The sequence below is a fragment of the Pantherophis guttatus genome, chromosome 6, assembly GCF_059756535.1.
Source record: "Pantherophis guttatus breed Tessera chromosome 6, ASM5975653v1, whole genome shotgun sequence".
Taxonomy (NCBI): Eukaryota; Metazoa; Chordata; class Lepidosauria; order Squamata; family Colubridae; genus Pantherophis; species Pantherophis guttatus.
In genome coordinates, this window is record NC_142068.1 from 3,452,893 (window position 1) to 3,468,384 (window position 15,492).

Below are 15,492 nucleotides of genomic sequence, written 5' to 3' on the forward strand. Positions count from 1 at the left end.
AGCTTTTAGCTCTGCAGCCTGCCAGGGAAGCAAGTTTCTGTGGCCGCTGGGTCACAGTCACGAAACTTGACCAACATTGCAAGGAGGCGTATTTCAAAGAGTAACAACAAACATTAATTACGGCCCTTTGCTGTACAGGTAGTCCTTGACTTGCGACCATAACGAAGCCCAAAATTTATACAGGTATTGCTCGACTTAACCATAGTTTGTTCAGTGACCATTCTAACTTACAACAGCACTGAAAAAAGACTTATGACCGCTTTTCACACTTCCGACTGTTGTAGCACCCTGGCGGTCGCGTGATCAGAATTCAAACGCTTGGCAAGTGGTTCATATTTATGATGGTTGCAGTGTCTCGGGGTCACGTCATCCCCTTTTGCGACCTTCTGATGAGCGAAGTTCCTGGGGAAGCCAGATTCATTTAACAACCGTGTTACTAACACCTGCGGTGATTCACTTAACAACTGGAGCAGGAAAGGTCGTAAAATGGGGGCAAAAGTCACTTAACCACTGTCGCTTAGCAACAGAAACGTTGGGCTCAGTTGTGGTCATAAGACGAAGGCTACCTGTATTGCTTAGCAAGGCTGTTGCTAAGTGAGATTTCTCCTATTTTGCTACCTTTTCTTTTTGCCATAGTTGTTAAACGAAACACTGCAATTGTTAAGTGAATCATGCAGTTGTTAAGCGATGTTGTAAATCAGAGATCCAGGCTTTTGCTCTGTGCGAAGATGTCTCTCCCGCTCTTGCAGAGAGCTTTATTTTTTATACAGTTTTTACAGGCGGACAAAAAGGCAGGACAGCAACAGCATCCTAACTGCCCCCCTCTCAAGATGCCATCCTCTGAAGGCAAGGTGAGATAATGCAGATCAGAGCCAAAACGAGATCATACAAGCAGGCAAGATCCACAGCGCATGAGCTAAGGCAGTGTGCTGCTCTCGGCCTGGCACCATGACCTTTGACCTACCTCTACAAGCTGACTTAGTAAGACAATCGACTAGCCCCCGTTTCCTATTCAGGTACTAACCTGATCTGGCCATGCTTGGCTTACCAGCTAAAATGGGCCGAATTTCACGTCTTTTTGCTGAAGGCGTGTAGGAGAAAAAAGGTAGAGCTGGGGGCAGAGTTTGTTTATTTATTTATTTATTCATTCATTCATTCATTCATTCATTCATTCATTCATTTTATTTATTGGTTCGATTTATATGCCGCCCTTCTCCGGAGACTCAGGGCGGCTTACAATGTGTTAAGCAATAGTCTTCACACTTTTGTATATACCTGCTTAGTAGGGCTTTCGGCCCCCCTAAGCGGTGTTCTTTTTTATACAAAGTCAGTTTATTGCCCCCACAATCCGGGTCCTCATTTTACCTCCCTCGGAAGGATGGAAGGCTGAGTCAACCTTGAGCCTGGTGAGATTCGAACTTGCAGTAATTGCAGGCAGCTGCAGTGCTGCTACTTAACAGCACTTTAGTCTGCTGCGCCACCAAGGCTCTTGGAGTTAAATAAGTCATCAGCTTTTTTCGCTTGAATTCTGTTGAGCCTTATCTAGCACCAATTTAGCCCTGTTAAGTCAACTAGACGCTTGTACCTACGCTTCAATAAATCTGTACGTATTTCTATTTCTAACTGAACGCATGATCCTGATCCTGATCCTTTTCGCCTGACAAGGCAGTTGCAATTTCCAAACACATCCTGCGTGTTGCAATATTGCAACTGCCTAACCTTTGCATTATTTGAGGCTTGGATGGCGTTTGCGTTGCCACTGCGTGACACGCAGAAACTAGCTTCAAGTAGCCATTTCAAGTAGAAATTCTCCAATAGGTAGGTAGGCAAAGTAGATATTTATTTATTTATTTTTATTTATTTTTTCATATTTGTATACCGCCCTACTCCCGAAGGACTCAGGGCGGTGAACAGCCATAATAAATACAAATACATATAGAAGTTAAAAATAAGATATAAGAGAGACAAATAATAGGTGATAGATAGGTAGATATAAGAGAGACAGAAATTAAAGAGAGATGATAGATGATGAGAGAGAGACATAAATTCAGGGGAATTTGTTTAATCAACCTTGAAGGGGTTCTCCACCCCATTCCTTTTTCTGGTTCAGCCTTTTTTCCCTCTTTTCCGGTCTCTTCATTTGCTCCGTCTGACTTATTTTACCCTTATTAATATTTTTTTTTAAATTTGATTTATATGCCGCCCTTCTCCGGAGAGTCAGGGCGGCTTACAATGCGCTAAGCAATAGCCTTCATCCTTTTGTATATTTATACAAAGTCAGCTTATTGCCCCCACAACTGGGTCCTTATTAATAATTATAATTAATAATTCTTATCAATATGGGTACTTTGCAGGCTGTCTGACTTGCTTCATCCTAGAGAATCTGTGCATTATACTAACTAGGGTGTTATTTTTTCCATGGGGTCGCAGGTGTAGAGTTTAATGTTAGTTGTAAACCGAAAATATGAGGGAAGGTTGCAGCCAGTGGTGGGTTTCAAATTTTTTTTACTACTGGTTCTGTGGGTGTGGCTTGGTGGGGGTGGCAGGGGAAGGATACTGTAAAATCTCCATTCCCTCCCCACTCCAGGTTACTGCAAAATCTCCATTCCCACCCCACTCCAGGTTACTGCAAAATCCCCATTTCCTCCCCATCAGCTGGGATTTGGGAGACAGAGAATAGATAGGGGTGGGGCCAGTCAGAATTTTTACTACTGGTTCTCTGAACTACTCAAAATTTCTGCTACCGGTTCTCCAAAACTGGTCAGAACCAGGGGTGAAATGCTCCCGGTTTGGACCGGATCGCCTGATCCGGTAACGATGGAGGCAGGTGGTTTGAAGAACCAGTAGGAAAAATCCCTGCCCTCCCCTCCCCATTGCCCAGCTGAGCCGCACAATCATCAGAGGCTTTTTTTAAAAATTATTTTTAAAAGCATTTTTTCCACAACCTCTTCGGCCGAAAAAATGCTTTTAAAAGTAAAAAAAAAAAAGCCTCTTGATCGCGCGGCTCAGCTGGGATCATCAGAGGCTTTTAAAAGCATTTTTTTTACAACCTTTAGAAAAAATGTTTTTAAAAGGAAAAAAAAAGCCTCTGCCGATCAGGCAACTCAGCTGGGATCGTCAGAGGCTTTTAAAAGCATTTTTTTTACAACCTCTTCAGCCGAAGAGGTTGTAGAAAAAATGCTTTTAAAAGTAAAAAAAAAAAAAAAAAAAAGTTGGGCACGTCATATTACCCCCCCCAACTAAGACACGCCCACAGAACCGGTAGTAACAAATATTACATTTCACTACTGTCTGAAACCCACTTCTGGTTGCAGCCCAGAATTTTGGGATGTGTCCCCTGGCCAGGAAAAATGGTGGGGAGGGCTAGTGGTTAAGGTAGCAGACTACAAATCAGGAGATGGTATGTTCCAGTCCAGGCAGTGTTGAGTTGCCCCCGGTTCGCACCGGTTGTATAGAACCGGTAGTAAAACCGGCGGGAGGCCCTGCCCACCGACCCCGACGTCACTAAAATGCTTCTGCGCTTGCGCAAAGAGCACGTATGCACAAAGCAAGCGTGCGTGCGCGGCCCCGCTGCAAACCGGTAGTACAAGTAAGTAGAACCCACCCCTGAGTCCAGGGGTGGTATGCACCCAGCCTCAAAAACCTGCCTAAATAGGATGGCGTAGAGCAAAGGCTGGTGGGTGGGCCAAGCTGTGATTTTCACTACCGGTTCGGGCGAACCTGTCTAAACCATCTGAATATCATCTCTGTTCCAATTCCACCTTAGGCACAAAAACTGGCTAGCGACTAGTGAGTTCCAGTTCTGCCTTAGGCATGATAGCTGGCTGGGTGATTTTAAGACAGTCCTTCTTTCTCCACCCAATCCACAGAGTTGGTGTTGTGGGGAAGTGGAAGGAGGAAAGAGGATTGAGAAGCAACCTAGGAGAAACTAAGGAGAAATTTCCTGACAGTTAGGACAATTAATCAGTGGAACGACTTGCCTCCAGAAGTTGTGAATGGTCCAACATTGGAAGTTTTTAAGAAGAGATTGGACAACCATTTGTCTGAAGTGGTGTAGGGTTTCCTGCCTAAGCAGGGGGTTGGACTAGAAGACCTCCGAGGTCCCTTCCAACTCGGTTATTCTATTCTATTCTATTCTATTCTATTCTATTCTATTCTATTCTATTCTATTCTATTCTATTCTATTCTATTCTATTCTACATTCCAATATTTATTCTATTCTATTATTCCATTCCATTCCATTAATAATTGTATTGTATTGTATTGTATTGTATTGTATTGTATTGTATTGTATTGTATTGTATTCTATTCTATTCTATTCTATTCTATTCTATTCTATTCTATTCTTCTGCTTATTAGCCACGAGATTAACTAACTACCTGTGATTTCTAGCTTAGTCTCCTTGTAACATCTGGGGTTATTCAGATATTGGCAAGGAAATATGCAATTGTCACTCTAGCTCACATTAAGCCACAGTTTTCCTTATCATGTTGCACTGAAGAATTTACAATTAGCCAGGAACACAAGAGAAGGCCAAACCAAACCGAAGCCTGCTCACTTAGGTACCTGCGCACACCCCAAAATACTGTCGCTCCTGGGTGTCTGGAGAAGGAATCGAGGCTGCCGGGTAGCTGAGCTTTGGACAGTTAATCAATAAAGAAAGGTAAATAGATTTGGGGTGGACCTTGGCGGTTACGTTCACCTGGGCTATTCGGTTATCAGCCTGTTGGAAAGGAGGGTGATTGGTGTCAAGGTTGGGGTGAAAGATTAAAAAATGGGAGTTTTTAAGAGCAGCCCCCTACTCCAGAGGTCTCCAACCTTGGCAACTTTAAGACTGGTGGACTTCAACTCCCAGAATTTCCCAGTCAGCCGGATCCGTTTCTTTTTCTCTTAACCTCTTAAAAGTGGAGAGATTGCAGAGGAAGGGATTACAAGAGAGTAAGCTTTGCTGGCTGAGGAACTCTGGGAGTTGAAGTCCACAAGTCTTACAGTTGCCAAGGTTGGAGACCCCTGCCGTACTCAGTACTGTGTGAAAGCTGGGTTGAGGGAGAGGGTCAGGATAGCGAGCTCTCTTATGCTCCCTCATTGCACCCCTCTTTCTGATACTTAGGCTCCCAACTGCATTGTAAAAACAGGCCAGGGTTCAATCCAGACCATTGTGCAGCCATCTTGACTTTTTTGACCTTCTTGGAGACATCCCTGCTTTAGCTATTCTTTTCTACAAGAGAGGAAGACGTAGCTGTGAATACTTTACGTTAGGATATCCAACCTTGGCAACTTTTTAAGACTTGTCGACTTTCAACTCCCAGAATTTCCCAGTCAGCATAGCTTACGCTCTTATAATCCCTTCCTCTGCAATCTCTCCACTTTAAGAGGTTTAAGAGAAAAAGAAACAGATCCGGCTGACTGGGGGAATTCTGGGAATTGAAGTCCACCGGTCTTTAAGTTGCCAAGGTTGGATTTACACTAAGTCATGACGCATGCAACATTTAAGTCACACAACATTTTAAAAATAATGTCCATGCTCTGTTTGGGACGGGGAGCCGGCGGATTGCAGAATGCATTGCTTTGCAAAGCTGATCTGGGAGTTCAACATGTTTGCATTTTTGATGCTTTGCCTCAGAACCGAAAGGAAGCGAGGCAAGAAAAGATCATTTCTCAGCCAGGCGATGTGGCTCAGGCTACAACCTTAATCCTCCCCGTTCTCTTTTGGGCAGAAGGGACAAAAGAAAGGCAGGTTAGATTTTTCGAATAAAGAAGGAAACTTTTCTAAGCAGGAATATTTGAGAAGGAAGTGCTAAAGGCCGTATTTGTTTAGGCGACATTACCTTCTCGCCGTCTGTTTTGCAGGAAATTTTGCAGAAAAAAAGAGAGAGAGGCTGTTTTGGTGCTATTTTGCTAAGCCCCAAAGAGTAAACAGGCCCCCTCCAAAGTTGCACGCTCCTCCCCGAAACAAGCCTCAGAGTGGCATTACTCCAAGAGCAGGAGGACAGCATGGCAGGGTTGCTGGAGTTTCCTGCTCAGCCGTGCTTAGCGCTCGGAAAAGAGACCACCAGGAGATCCCGGGGTCACACAAGACAGGAACGCCACATGTTGTTTCCCAAGCAGTCTGTGTGTATGCTGTACCCTGGTGTTGTGGAATGATGAGACTAAACAACATTCCTGGGTCAGCCAGAGACAGTTTTTATTGCACAAGGTTCAGAGCCAGTTTTGTACCTGAAGCTTTGAGCAAGGAGAGAACTCTGATACAACGGTTTTTATACATTTCTAAGACAAAGGATTCGGTGAGATCATACATTTTCCATATATGGTCAACATGAGATCATACATTCTCCATATATGGCTAACCCACACCCGTCGTATGATAATTGACACACTTCCTAATTAATAAACCATTAGTAAACCATTATTTTTAGTTTATAAAATTATCTTAGATACACAACTTTTCTTAAGTGCTTGTGGTTGTTAATGGGAGAGTTACTGCTGTCCTTGGGTAAATTTATTGGATTAAGTAACTCTTTGTAACATATAGGTCTTTGTGTCATTCACAGTGAGGTCACTCAGATGTTTTCCATATGGCTGTCCTTCCGTGACATCTAGGTCTCATCCGAAGATATATCTTACCACTTAATGAGGTTTAACTGTTTGTTAATATAATTTCCAACAAGAACTTTCCTCTCTTAGAATAATGTGAATAGAGAGGTTCTCTCAGAGTTCATGTATCTAAGCACGTCTTCCCCTTATAATAATGTGAATAGAGAGGGTCCTTTAGAGCTCATATATCTGACTCTGTATGATTCCTTTCTTTTATCCACATTACTGGGAGTGGCCTTATATCAGGGGTGAAATCCAGTAGGTTCTGACAGATTCTGGAGAACCGGTAGCGGAAATTTTGAATAGTTTGGAGAACCAGCAAATACCACCTCTGGCTGACCACAGAGTGGGATGGGAATGGAGATTTTGCAATATCCTTCCCCCAGGAATGGGGAGAGAATGGGGATTTTGTAGTATCCTTCCCCTGGAGTGGGGTGGGAATGGAGATTTTGCAGTATCCTTCCCCTGCCACGCCCACCAAGCCACGCCTACAGAACCGGTAGTAAATAAATTTGGATTTCACCACTGCCTTATAGCCAATGAACATGGAATATAGAATAATAAGAGTTGGAAGGGACACCGGAGGTCTTCTAGTCCAACCTCCTGCAGGACTGCATGGCAGGGTCGGCGGAGCTTCCCTACACACAGAAGCTCAGCATGCTTAGTACTTGGATGGGAGACCACCAGGAAATCCCCAACCTGTTGCCCCTGCAGGCTCAGGATGATGGGCTCCGTAAGGGCCAACGACTCGCCCCCAAGAGTCAGAGATGGCACCAACTGACTATATATCTCTACAGGATCTCCTATATAGACTATAGGATCTCCTGCTTGGGGTGGGGGTTGGACTAGATGACCTCCAAGGGCCCTTCCAACTCTTATTCTATATTCAATAGAACACAAGTTGCTTTCAGAAGTTGTGGGAGCTTCATCCCTGGAGGCTTTCAAGACGAGACCGGAGTGAAACGGTGTCAGAAGTGGTGTAGGGTCTCCCGCTTGGGCGGGGTTGGACTAGATGACCTCCAAGGTCCCTCCAACACTATTATGTTATATTCAATGGAACAGAAGTTGCCTTCGGAAGTTGCGGCCAGTTGCTTCCAGCTTCATCCCTGGAAGCTTTCAGGAAGAGTCTGAACTGCCATTGTCAGAAGTGGTGCAGGATTGGACTAGATGACCTCCAAGTTCCCTTCCAACTCTGTTATTCTATATTCAATGGAACAGAAGTTGCTTTTGGATGTTGTGGGAGCTTCATCCCTGGAAGCTTTCAAGAAGAGACCGGACTGCCATCGGTCAGACATGGTGTAGGGTCTCCTGCTTGGGCTGGGGGTTGGACTAGATGATCTCCAAGGTCCCTCCAAAGCTATTATTCTATATTCAATAGAACAGAAGTTGCTTTCAGAATTTGTGGGAGCTTCATCCCTGGAGGTTTTCAAGAAGAGGCTGGACTGCCATTGGTCAGAAAGAGAGTAGGGTCTCCTGCTTGAGTGGGGGTGGACTAGATGACCTCCAAGATCCCTCCAACGCTATTATTCTATATTCAATAGAACAGAAGTTGCTTTCGGATGTTGTGGGAGCTTCATCCCTGGAAGCTTTCAGGAAGAGATTGAACTGCCATCGGTCAGACATGGTGTAGGGTCTCCTGCTTGAGTGAGTGGGTTGGACTAGATGACCTCCAAGGTCCCTTCCAACGCTATTATGTTATATTCAATGGAACAGAAGTTGCTTTCGGATGTTGTGGGAGCTTCATCCCTGGAAGCTTTCAAGAGGAGACTGGAGTGAAACGGTGTCAGAAGTGGTGTAGAGGTCTCCTGATTGGGTGAGTGGGTTGGACTAGATGACCTCCAAGGTCCCTCCAACACTATTATGTTATATTCAATGGAACAGAAGTTGCCTTTGGAAGTTGCGGCCAGTTGCTTCCAGCTTCATTCCTGGAAGCTTTCAGGAAGAGTCTGAACTGACATTGTCAGAAGTGGTGCAGGGTCGGACTAGATGACCTCCAAGATCCCTCCAACGCTATTATTCTATATTTAATAGAACAGAAGTTGCTTTCAGAATTTGTGGGAGCTTCATCACTGGAGGTTTTCAAGAAGAGGCCGGACTGCCATCGGTCAGAAAGAGAGTAGTGTCTCCTGCTTGGGCGGGGTTGGACTAGATGACCTCCAAGGACCCTTCCAACTCTTATTCTATATTCAATGGAACAGAAGTTGCTTTCAGAAGTTGTGGGAGCTTCATCCCTGGAGGCTTTCAAGACGAGACTGGAGTGAAATGGTGTCAGAAATGGTGTAGGGTCTCCCGCTTGGGCGGGGGAGGTGGGGGTTGGACTAGATGACCTCCAAGGGCCCTTCCAACTCTTATTCTATATTCAATGGAACAGAAGTTGCCTTCGGTAGTTGTGGGAGGTTCATCCCTGGAAGCTTTCAGGAAGAGACCGGACTGCCATCGGTCAGAAAGAGAGTAGTGTCTCCTGCTTGGGCGGGGTTGGACTAGATGACCTCCAAGGTCCCTCCAACACTATTATGTCATATTCAATGGAACAGAAGTTGGGAGCTTCATCCCTGGAGGCTTTCAGGAAGAGACCGGACTGCCATTGTCAGAAGTGGTGCAGGGTCGGACTAGATGACCTCCAGGTTCCCTCCCCCCCGCTGTCTGCCTGGGGCCGGGCCGGGCTCCGGAGGGCGGGTGGGAGGGCGGCGCCTGGCGCTGGCGGAGTACAGAAAAGCGGCGGCCCGAGGCAGGGGAGCCTCCGCGGGGCCGATGGAGCCGGAGGCGCCGCGGGACCTGCGGGCGCTGCTGGAGCGGGCGGGCGGGCGGGAGCCGCTGCGCTTGGCGGGCGAGGCGCGGCCGGCCGAGCTGGAGACCTTCGCCCGGGACCTCTTCGCCGAACCGCCGCCGGAGGAAGAACCAGAAGCACCAGCAGGAGGAGCCGCGGCGGCCGTTGCAGCGAAGCGGCGGCGGGCTCGGGTGCGCAGCGGGGCCGGGCGGCCTCCTTGGCGGGGCTGCGCGCTGCTCTTCGCCCTCTTCCGAGCCGCCTCGCTGGAGCAGCCGCGGGAGAAGCGCCGCCTGCGCGAGATCCTCCGCGACCTGCGCGCCCAGCTGCCCGCCGCTCCGCCGCCCGCCGTGGTCGGCGTGGTGCTCCTGCGGCAGCCCCCGCCGAGGCAGCCCGAAGCGGCGCGGCTGCAGCTGGAAGGGCTGCTCCGGACGGTCTTCCGCCACCCGGGGCTCCCGGAGACCTTGCAAGCCGTCGCTTACCGGCCCGGGGACGGCCGGGAAGCCCGGGAAGCCGCTTGCCGCGCGCTCCGAGCCGCCCTGAAGCTCCGAGCAGGTGCCCAAGGGGGCTGGGAGGGAGACGGTGGGGGGGGGGGGAGCCCGCGGGCGCCCTCTTGCAAATGGCCTCCGCCGAGGTCGCCAGAAAGGAGGATCGTTCAGCTGGGGGGGGAGGGAGACCAGAGCATGTTTCTTTGGGGTGGGGGGGTTGGGATTGGGGAGACCCCCCCTCGAAATGCCCCAGAAAGGTAGGTTCGTTCTCTGACGTGAGAAGGGAGGGACAGGTTACAGATTTTAATAAAGAGTGGGAAGGGGACCTTAAAGGTCATTTAGTCCAACCTCTGCCCAAGTAGGAGACCCTACCCCATTTCAGATTTAGTGGCTGTCTTGAATGGGAGTCTAATCTTCTTCAGTGAGAGTCTTGTTTCCTGACCTGGCCTACCTTACAGATGAACAGAGTTGGAAGGGACCTTAGAGGTCATTTAGTCCAACCCCCGGCCAAGCAGGAGACCCCACCCCATTTCAGATTTGGTGGCTGCCTTTAATGGGAGTCTAATCTTCAGTGGGAGTCTTGTTTCCTGACCTGGTTTAGTTTAAAAGATACAGAGACAGATGAACAGAGTTGGAAGGGACCTTTGGAGGTCATTTAGTCCAACCCCCGGCCAAGCAGGAGACCCTACCCCAGTTCAGATTTGGTGGCTGCCTTTAATGGGAGTCTAATCTTCAATGGGAGTCTGTTTCCTGACCTGGTTTAGTTTAAAAGATACAGAGACAGATGAACAGAGTTGGAAGGGACCTTTGGAGGTCATTTAGTCCAACCTCTGCCCAAGCAGGAGACCCCACCCCATTTCAGATTTGGTGGCTGTCTTTAATGGGAGTCTAATCTTCAATGGGAGTCTTGTTTCCTGACCTGGCCTACGTTACAGATGAACAGAGTTGGAAGGGACCTTTGGAGGTCATCTAGTCCAACCCCCGGCCAAGCAGGAGACCCTACACCAGAGGCCTTCAAACTTGGCAGCTTTAAGACTTGTGGACTTCCAGTCCCAGAATTGAAGCCTTGCTGGAAGGAGGAGGAGGAGGAGGAGAGAAGTGGAGGAGGAAGGAGGACGAAGAAGAGGAGGGGGAGGAAGAAGAGGAGGAAGAAATGAGGACCCAGATTGTTGGGGGGCAATAGGCTATTTAGTATACTGTCTTTGTTGTAAGCCGCCCAGAGTCCTCGGAGAGTGGGCGGCATAGAAGTACAAATAAATAAATAAATAAATAAATAAATAAATAAATAAATAAATAAAAAAATAAAAAAATAAAAAGAGGGAGGAGGAAGAAGAGGAGGAGAATGGGGTCCTTGGATGCTCTCTAAGCTTGATAGGTTTGTGCATGCTGGCTGGGGAATTCTGGGAGTTGAAGTCCACAAAGCTGCCCAAGTTTGAAGACCTCTGCCCTACATCATTTCAGATAGGTGGCTGTCTTTAATGGGAGTGGCTCAGTGGCTAAAACGCTGAGCTTGTCGATCGAAAGGTCGGCAGTTCAGCGGTTCGAATCCCTAGTCCGCATAACAGAGTGAGCTCCCGTGACTTGTCCCAGCTTCTGCCAACCTAGCAGTTCGAAAGCAGGTAAAAAATGCAAGTAGAAAAATAGGGACCACCTTTGGTGGGAAGGGAACAGCGTTTTCCGTGTGCCTTTGGCGTTGAGTCATGCTGGCCACATGACCATGGAGACGTCTTTGGACAGCGCTGGCTCTTCGGCTTTGAAACGGAGATGAGCACCGCCCCCTAGAGTCAGGAACGACTAGCACATATGTGCGAGGGGAACCTTTACCTTACTTTTATTCTTCAATGGGAGTCTGTTTCCTGACCTGACTTACTTTAACAGATACAGATAAACAGAGTTGGAAGGGACCTTGTAGGTCATCTAGTCCAACCCCTTGCCCAAGCAGGAGACCCTGCCTAAACCATTTCTGACAGATGGGTGTCCAGTCTCTTGAAAGCCTCCAGTGATGAAGCTCCCACAACTTCCGAAGGCAACTTCTGTTCCATGGGTTGATTGTTCTCACTGCCAGAAAATTTCTCCTTATTTCCAGGTTGAATCTTTCCTTGTCTCTCCTCCTCTTCTTCCTCTTCCTCCTTTTCTTCTTCCTCCTCCCCTTCCTCTTCTTCCTCCTCCTTCCTCCTCCACTCCTCTCCTCCTCCTCCTCTCCTCCTCCTCCTCTTCCTCTTCCTCCCTCTCTTCCTCTTCCTCCTTCCTTTTCCTCCTCCTCCTCCTTTCTGACACTGATGATGTTACCTAGTTGGGTCATGAAACGTCTTCAAGAAAACAATCGAGCACAGAGACCACCAAGGGACCCCCCCCTCCCCGTTTCAACCCTGAGCTACAAATATCCTCCTTTATTGGGACTAATTTGACCTTTTTCATTTTACAGACGGGGCAGAACCTCCAAAGCAGAAACTTCCTGCCTTCTTGTCGTGTATCCCGTGGGGCAGAAGGAGCGAGGATTTTCACACAGACGCAAAATTAAATGAAGGTAACGAGGCCTACGAATTCGTGAGCGCTGCGAAAGCCTCCCCATGTTTCACCTGCATTCCCACCACGGACTTAACACGGATGCGGAATCAACCCATTTTCTGGAATCCCAATAGAGATAGTCCTTGACTTACAACAGTTTGTTTAGTGACTGTTCGAAGTTGCAGCAGCACTAAAAACAGTGACTCATGATCGTTTTTCACACTTAATGACCGTTGCGGCATCCTTATGGTCATGGGATCCCTTTTGCGGCCTTCTGACAAGCCAAGTGAACGGAAGCCAGATTCACTTAACAACCATCTTACTAACTGAACAATTGCAATGATTCACTTAACAACCATCTTACTAACTGAACCACTGCAATGATTCACTTAACAACCATCTTACTAACTGAACCATTGCAATGATTCACTTAACAACCATCTAACTGAACCATTGCAATGATTCACTTAACAACCTTCTAACTGAACAATTGCAATGATTCACTTAACAACCTTCTAACTGAACAATTGCAATGATTCACTTAACAACCATCTAACTGAACAATTGCAATGATTCACTTAACAACCATCTTACTAACAACAATTGCAATGATTCACTTAACAACCATCTTACTAACTGAACCATTGCAATGATTCACTTAACAACCTTCTAACTGAACCATTGCAATGATTCACTTAACAACCATCTAACAACCATTGCAATGATTCACTTAACAACCTTCTAACTGAACAATTGCAATGATTCACTTAACAACCATCTAACTGAACAATTGCAATGATTCACTTAACAACCATCTTACTAACTGAACAATTGCAATGATTCACTTAACAACCATCTTACTAACTGAACAATTGCAATGATTCACTTAACCTTCTAACTGAACAATTGCAATGATTCACTTAACAACCATCTTACTAACAACAATTGCAATGATTCACTTAACAACCATCTTACTAACTGAACAATTGCAATGATTCACTTAACAACCATCTAACTGAACAATTGCAATGATTCACTTAACAATCATCTTTCTAACTGAACAATTGCAATGATTCACTTAACAATGGTGGCAAGAAAGGTGGTAAAACGGGACAAAACTCACTTAACAAATGTCTCGCTTAACAACAGAAATTTTGGGCTCAATTGTGGTCGTAAGTTGAGGTCTACCTGTGCAGTGAACCATAAACTAAGCAAATTAACTGAAATGAAGGGGGGGGAAACTGAAGAAAGTGAGCACTGGCAGATGAATTCACACAACCATAATTGCATTATTTGGTTTATTTATTTATTTTAAGATTTATAAAGCTGCCCAACTCAGATGCGTGACGTGCAACATAAATACACAATCAAGATGTTTTTACACACAAAAAAAAATACGGTAAATAAATAAAAAATAGAACAATAAACATACAAAAATAATAAAACACAAAACCTAAACTTTGATTCTGGCTTAAGATAAGTTGTGACCTTAGTTATTTGATTCAGCGGAATACGGACCACTAGAGTTCGTTCAAACAAGGGTTAAGCCATGGTTTAATGCACTGCTAACTGGAAAAATAGACCCAGTTGGTTTGAAGCTTAGTTAAAAAGCGTACTTTATATTTATTAATTAAATTTATACGGCTGCCCATCTTCTAAGTTTTTTCCAATGAATACAGGAGGCCTTCTATGTCGATATTTTTGGTCCTTAGCCGTTTTGTGTGGACTTCAACTCCCAGAATTCCATGCTGGCTGGGGAATTCTGGGAGTTGAAGTCCACCCACCTTAAAATGGAGTAACACCGTTCTAGATAATGAATTGTATGTAAAACCGAGCATCCCTTTTTAATGCCTTATCCCTACCTTGTTGTTTTTTCCTCCAATGTAGATGCTGTACAAGACTTAGAAGGAGCCATGGCTTTGACCAACATCACACCCAACGGGAAGTGTGAAGAGGCCTCAGAGGCGTTGGACACCTAAGAAACCGTGGTTTGTTGTCTCTCCGATGGATTTCAAGTCCTTCTCATCCTATCTTTCCGGGAGTGAAAACATTCCAAATCTGGGACAGCCTTACAAGTTCCGTGAAGGAAGCAGCTAGAAGCTTGTCTGTTTTTTTTAATGATAGTTTGTTCCAGAGCCATTTGTGCAGAAGAGATGCTGGTTTGTCTCCTTTCAGCATCCTTGTTTCACGGGGAACCAAAGAAGCATTTTTTTCCTATTCTTAAGCACGTCAAGATGTGTGTTCATGAAAGCCACTGGACCTCTTGAGGCTCACAATTTAGAGAACCATCATTGTTTTCCAAAAGTTTGCGATTCCAGAACGAAGGAGACCAGTTCAATAAGAAAGAGACAAGTCTAATCTGTGGCAAGAATGATGATTTCTGTTACAACAGAAACGGCAACACAATCATCATTCTTGCCACAGATTAGACTTGTCTCTTTCTTATTGAACTGGTCTCCTTCGTTCTGGAATTCCTGTCTGCAGGGTTAGAAATCTTGAAGCTTGGAAAGAAAAGAGAAACAATGGCTCGTGTTTTGAGAAAAAGTTCCACTTTATTCTGTTTCTGAATATGATTTCTGGTGGCAAAGAAATTATACTACATTGTTAATGAAGATACACATGCAGTTACTCAGTCTTGTGGCTACTCTGTGCCTTGCTACGTTTTGGAAACTTACAATAGAGATGTTTCTCAACCGTGGTCATTTTCAAATGTGTGAGCTTCCATTCCCAGAATTGCCCAGCCAGCCTTTCAAAAGTCTACACATTTGAAAGTGTCCAGGGTTAAGTTTAGGTTGAGCAACACTGTATTACAGGCATAGTTAAAACTTGCAATATATTTTTTTTTGATCAAAATAAACGGTTATGCATTTCGCGAATGAAGGCAAAGGTTATGGTTATGCATTTTTACAGACATGTTTTTTCAACAAAATAAATGTTTATTCATTTGTCACTCTCCTAGAGAAAGCTTTCCCAAATGCTGTATTTTGTAGCCTGAATCTTTAATTTTATGATTCTTTGTTTTTTTAATAAAAAAAAAAAATCTTGATGAGATTGTAAGGGCCTAACCTCCCATATCTTCTAGTATAGCCTGTGGCAGAAAGTTTCGGGATGAGGTGGAGTCTTTTTGGTTTGTCTATA

At 45.6% G+C, this 15,492-nt stretch overlaps 1 protein-coding gene across 1 annotated transcript; it reads left to right on the forward strand.

Moving 5' to 3' along the window:
* The first annotated feature begins 9,274 nt into the window (after positions 1-9,274).
* C6H2orf72 (chromosome 6 C2orf72 homolog) lies at positions 9,275-14,686 on the forward strand. The gene is made up of 3 exons (XM_060685213.2): positions 9,275-9,913; positions 12,272-12,373; positions 14,242-14,686. Exons 1-3 carry the CDS (start codon positions 9,346-9,348, stop codon positions 14,331-14,333), a joined length of 762 nt encoding a protein of 253 aa, XP_060541196.2. The 5' UTR covers positions 9,275-9,345; the 3' UTR covers positions 14,334-14,686.
* Positions 14,687-15,492: the final 806 nt, after the last annotated feature.